This window comes from Semicossyphus pulcher, unplaced genomic scaffold, assembly GCF_022749685.1.
Source record: "Semicossyphus pulcher isolate SPU_LCO1_2020_fin unplaced genomic scaffold, fSemPul1.0.p SCAF_22, whole genome shotgun sequence".
Lineage (NCBI taxonomy): Eukaryota > Metazoa > Chordata > Actinopteri > Labriformes > Labridae > Semicossyphus > Semicossyphus pulcher.
Window position 1 is genome coordinate 20,637,441 of NW_027211696.1, and position 5,780 is coordinate 20,643,220.

General features: G+C 41.0%; 1 protein-coding gene across 1 annotated transcript; it reads right to left on the reverse strand.

Moving 5' to 3' along the window:
- Positions 1-1,087: 1,087 nt before the first annotated feature.
- Positions 1,088-3,596, reverse strand: cetn3 (centrin 3). The gene is made up of 5 exons (XM_069673501.1): positions 3,515-3,596; positions 2,771-2,906; positions 2,375-2,489; positions 2,064-2,255; positions 1,088-1,553 (listed from the first exon to the last, which is right to left on the reverse strand). The coding sequence occupies exons 1-5, from the start codon at positions 3,529-3,531 to the stop codon at positions 1,510-1,512; spliced, it is 504 nt and encodes a 167-aa protein (XP_069529602.1). The 5' UTR covers positions 3,532-3,596; the 3' UTR covers positions 1,088-1,509.
- Positions 3,597-5,780: the final 2,184 nt, after the last annotated feature.

Sequence of the window (5,780 nt, forward strand, 5' to 3'; positions counted from 1 at the left end):
TTATCACTATACCAACGAGTTAGTCTTTCAAACGTTACACTGCCAACATTATAAATGCCAACGAAGGGGACAGAGCAGACCTGGAGTAGAGCCGCTGTATGAAGACATTTCTTGTCCATCAAATGACAACAAAGAGACAGAAAAACAACAACATGGAAACCATAAAACACAAAGAGCACAAAAGAACTAAAGAGGCACAAGAGATGCAAAGCAACTACACAAGACACAAAGTGAACAGAAGCTCAACAACCACAGACATGAAACTACTTAAGAGGCGCAGAAGAAAGCGTAAACCACCTTAAAGCAGAATTATGAAGAGAAAAATAAAAACTAAAGATGTGCAGGAAGAGAGAGACATTGACCAAAGAGCTGCATGTAAACTATGAAGACACAAAACTATGAAGAGACACAAAATGACACAGACAGCAAACACACAAATTGACAACGGATGTAAAAAGAGCAGAGAGCTGAAAAACTGGGACAAAGTAAACCAAGGGAAGAGACAAAACTGCTAAAAAAAGAGCCGCAAAACGACCACGTTACGCTAAACATCTACGAAAAGATGCAGAATGATCAGACGCAAAAATAAGAGACACAAAACAAAGAGGTGCAAAACTACGAAGAAGAGACACAAAACAAGATGATACTTAAAACAGGTGCAAAAAGAAAGATTAGCATCCATCCATTATAAAAAAAACAGTTATTTTTGGCATACTACACATGTTGCTTTTGTTAACATACTACATGCTACATTTAGGCCACGTCAGTACGCACTGCTAGTGTTGTACGGCATCTCAAACACAGCTACAGACAGACAACCTTTCACGCTCACACTCACGGACAATTTAGTCACCACTGACCCTAACGAGCATGTCTCTGGACTGTGGGAGGAAGCCGGAGTACCCGGAGGGAACCCACGCATGCACGGGGAGAACATGCAGACTCCACACAGAAAGGCCCACTACGTCTGAACCGGGATTCAAACCAGGAACCTTCTAGCTGTGAGGGGACAGAGCTAACCACTGCACCACCGTGCAGCCAGTCACAACAATACAAACACACAATAATAATGGAGTTATAATAAGACTTGATGACAAACTGACTTTATTTATACAAAATAAATAAAACATTCAAACATGTAAATTCAAAACACAAATATCAGGTGTTTTTTCTGAAGAATAAACAGACTGAAACACAAACTCACTTACAGTGTGTCACACTGAACATCACATCGCGAATGTAAATCAGCTGTTCATCTTAGCGTCTCAAACGTTTGTCACGCTGTGTTTATGAAGACACACACAGACAGACCTGTGTGATATCAGCAGATGACCCATCAGGACGGACTCGAGCATCGGGATGCATGTTAAACTTTTCACACAGTCTGGCCAGTGAGCGAGTCCAGTCCAGTTCAGACCCTCCAGAGTCCAGCACAGTCACACATTCACCTTCATAATGTTCATGATGTTCAGCCAACATGGACGAGCAGTCCGACCACATCTCTCGTCATCAGGAGTCTCCGGTCATGATGGAGAGAAACTCGTCCTGATTTACTGCAAAGAAAAAAACTATTGTGTCATTTTGATCATTGATGCTCATTTGGAATATATCAAGGAAATGCAACTAATACAGACAAGCCTCATTAATTATTATGATTAAATATCAATGTACTCATTATTTGGTTGGTTTATCATTTATTAATCATGACTATGAAACATCCGAAAAGAGTGAAAAATGTTACAACAGGCCACAAAGACGTCTTCAGACGTCTCTCCAACAGTTTTCAAAGATTTTCAGTTTGCTTTAACATGAAGCTGAAAATAAACGGAGTATACACGTTACGTATACTCGGTACAATCTGAGCCCCTTTCTGACCTTGTTTTTGAGCCACACTACTCACTGAGTCGGACAACATTTCAGCTTTGTCAGGCGCAGTTTGCTGTTCAGTGTCATACTTAAAAAATAAAACTGGGTTGGATGTGCAGGAGCCAACAAGACAGAAGGCTGAACTGTTTGTAACACTGATGATCCAACACGCCTCTTCTGAGAGCTGGATCACTTACTTTCTCCGTCTCCGTCAGTGTCGAACTCGTCGATCATGCTGCGCAGCTCCTCGTCGCTGATGTTCTCGCCGAGTTCTCGAGCGACTCGTCTCAGGTTCCTCAGACTGATCTTTCCGGATTCATCGTCATCGAACAGTTTAAAGGCCTTCATGATCTCCTCCTTCGGGTCTCGCTCCAGGATGCGATCAGTCACTGCGGAAACGTGAACATAGGTATTATACTGAGTGTCATAAGTCATCCCTTACCTCTGATCCCATCATATTTATTGTTCCAACTCTCTGGAGAGAAAACTAAATTGAAGACAAACTTACCGACTTCATTAAAATCATCAAAAGTTATTTTGCCGTTTCCTTCTCTGTCGTAGTCTTTAAGGATTTTCAAAACATCCACTTTCTTCACTTCAAAGCCGAGCGCCCGCATGGCCACCTGTTAGGGTGTTTTCATTATGGCATACAGTTCATTTAAATACAGATTTAACACATTTCTTCTAACATTATCCAGTTTTCTGATAATCCTGTGAGCAGAAATGTCTCTAAGAGATATCATTTTAGTGTCAGAGAAAAGGACAGAAAGATAAGGCTGAAGGTTTGGGCCTTACAGGGAGAACAAAAACACTGGATTCACAGGATTCATAACACAAGACAACACAGGGGCATATTTTCAGAACAGAATATCAAACTGCTGTTGACTGTAAAGTTATTGCCGACCTTCAGCTCATGGTAGTCGATTTCTTTGTCTTTGTCAGTGTCGAACAACTCAAAAGCTTCTTTGATTTCATGTTTCTGATCCTCTGTGAGCTCCCTCCTCTTCTTGCGCTTGTTTTTGTCCGCTGCAAGATCCGGTCTGGAAAGAAAGATGACAGTGTCACACCAAAAACTAAGGAATATGTGTATTTGATTATGAACATTTCCCAAACATAATATAAAGATTAAATAACATAATTTAAGCTATTCTGCCAAGCGTATTGTCCATTTAACTAAAGACTAACTCACCAGGAAAACATGATCATTATATCTGTGAAATTATTGTTAATATCTTAACTGTAGAAATTATTGGTCCTGCATGAGATGCTGCACGGTTTTGTGCATTGCTGATAGTTTATAATGAAAGAACTCGTGCTTTATAAATGCATAAATTCATGATAATTATGCACCCTAAAAGTGCGAAGCAGTTCACTTTTAGCATCTATATTGCAGCCTGACACTTGGAACTAAGTAAGCTATATGAACAGCTAGCTACTATGCTAAATACATTTTATTTATGTCACGATTATACACTTTCAGGTGGTTTGTTAATTGCAGATAAATTAGTAGTCAAACACTGATGCTAACAGCCAAACATGCTAATAGCTAAACTGAAAGAGCTAACATTTGTTTGCGGCTACACGTTAGCGGCGTTAAAATATCCGGACTGGAGAGATTAATAATTGTGGAGAACAAAAAGTACTTTACCGGAGAGAAAGACTCATTCTGTGGTGAATTTAAAGGATTCACAGAAACGTTTCAGCCGCTAATCACACAGATATCACAGCAACACAACACAACAACAAATCCGTTTATCCGCGCTCACAGGGGCGCTTCCTATTGGTCGCTGGTCACCAGGCAGCAGTGAAGTGTTCCTTGATTGGTTTAAATTCTTCTTCCTCTACTGCGGGTTTAACGGCCGTTAGAATCATTAGTGTGTTATTACCGCCATCTAGTGGAGATAGTTTGTCCCGTTCTCATGAAACGGCTCAATTATGTTCTACCAGACTTCAGTCGGCTAATCGTGCTCTTGTTAGTTGGATTAATGGCTTCAATTTCCTCTCTCATTATTATTTTGTCGATTGAAACTAAAGAGGAAATATTGTACTGTTTCTTGTACTCGACTATGTTCACAAAGACTGCTTGGTCGCTGCCCTATTATGTGAAGGGGACATTTTTTGTCTTATTCTTGATGTAATCATAACTGACTCTTCTTTTATATTCCCCTAACTATTTCTCACAATACTCTGAATTTAATAGTAGATTTCTTTCTGGGAACAGTCACTGCAGACCCATCACATCCTGGACACATGTTCTACCTCTTCTCCTCTTGGAGGCACCACTGAGCCAAAAACAAGCATCACAAAGGAGCATCCTTTCCTCTAAATAGAGACTTTAGAGTTACTGACATCTGCAGGCTGCAGGCTATGTTTGCTTTAATTGGCAGGTTCAGATGTGTTCAGTCCCACTTTCTAAATAATTTCTTACCATATATTACCATAAATTATTGAAGAGCGTTGCATTTGCTGCATCTGTCAGGGATATGTTTGACCTTTGACCTTTGTATATTTAAATGAGGTACGTATGTCTCGTTTCCTCACGTGTAGATGACAGAAACATTTCCCAGAGCTGTTTTCTAATCCATCCTGTCCTCATAAATTCAGCCTCTTCAAAGGTTCTCTTCCCTTGTTGACCTCTGACCTCCTCCTCAGCTCTATCACGGATTTCCCACAGAGAGTTCTCAGCAGCAGCGACGGCTCGGTGTGAATGAGGAGCCGCCGGGTCTCTGCTTATCTGCCGGCGAGGCTCCTGCTTCACATGTGTGAGCTGAGATAGAGGCTGGGAGAGAACCCGTATCTGTTCCTCAGAGTCTCGTCTTCGCTGTGACTCGGCCTCTCCCTCCACACTTCCTTTACCTCCGCTCAGTGAGGACGCAAGACAGGAGGGACGTGAAGTACCTCGGATTTACATTTAAGAGCAGTACGTGAGTAAGTGTCCTAAAAATGCAGCGGTGTGCACGTGCAGAGCGACAGCAGAGTTATCTGACATGATTCCACATTTGTTTAAAAGTCAGTCCCACCCAGCTGAGGAGGATGAACTCCCGTAAGTGTACTAAAGCTTTCTATCGAGGAGGAGCGGCCTGTGACTGATGGTGCACAAATATTCTCTATTTCAGTAAATCAGGAATTAATTAATTCATAATTGTTAAATAATAATTGAATAAAATACTTCAAGTTGTTGCTTTTTTTGTCCAGAAACCTCTGAGGAATCTTTTACTATGTTATGACAGTCCGTCCAAAAGATGTTGACATATTTCTCTCCAAACTACAAATATAAACTTCAGGTCGATGCTCGAGGAAGAGTCAGGATTCATCCTCTGAGGACCACGAATGTCAGTCTCTTCTACATACAGACTCCACCAAACATCACTCCAATACAATGCAAATGTTATCTTCTCATGCTAGGGGGATCACAAACATACGGAAGCCCTGAGCGGACATGCATCCATACGTCCGTACTCCGTTAATATTTAACATTACGGTGTTGCGGCTCTGTTATCTCGAGATAACGAGATAAGTAAGTTGAGATCTCGTCGTCATCAAGGGAAAACAGAGTCAATAAAATTTATGGATGCATGTATGGATCTGCTTCGGGCTTCCGTACATGTAGGGTTAAAAAAGTTCTGCATCATATTTAGCTGCAGCACATTAGATATTTTTTAATAAAAATATTAGTAAACCAACAAACAGAGTGAGTAGGTGGGTTATTTTAACTCTTTAGTGTGAAGATTAAGCCAATAATAAAATGATAAACTGATTATAACACTGGAGCCCTTTTCACATGTGCACAATTTCCAGAAAATTTCCAGACAGTCTGCCCCTGAAATTTTCCACAGTTGCCCTTTCGCACACGTCCTTCACAGCCGCAGATTGTCCATGTCAGACAGACTCATGGTCTCATGACGTAAGAAGTA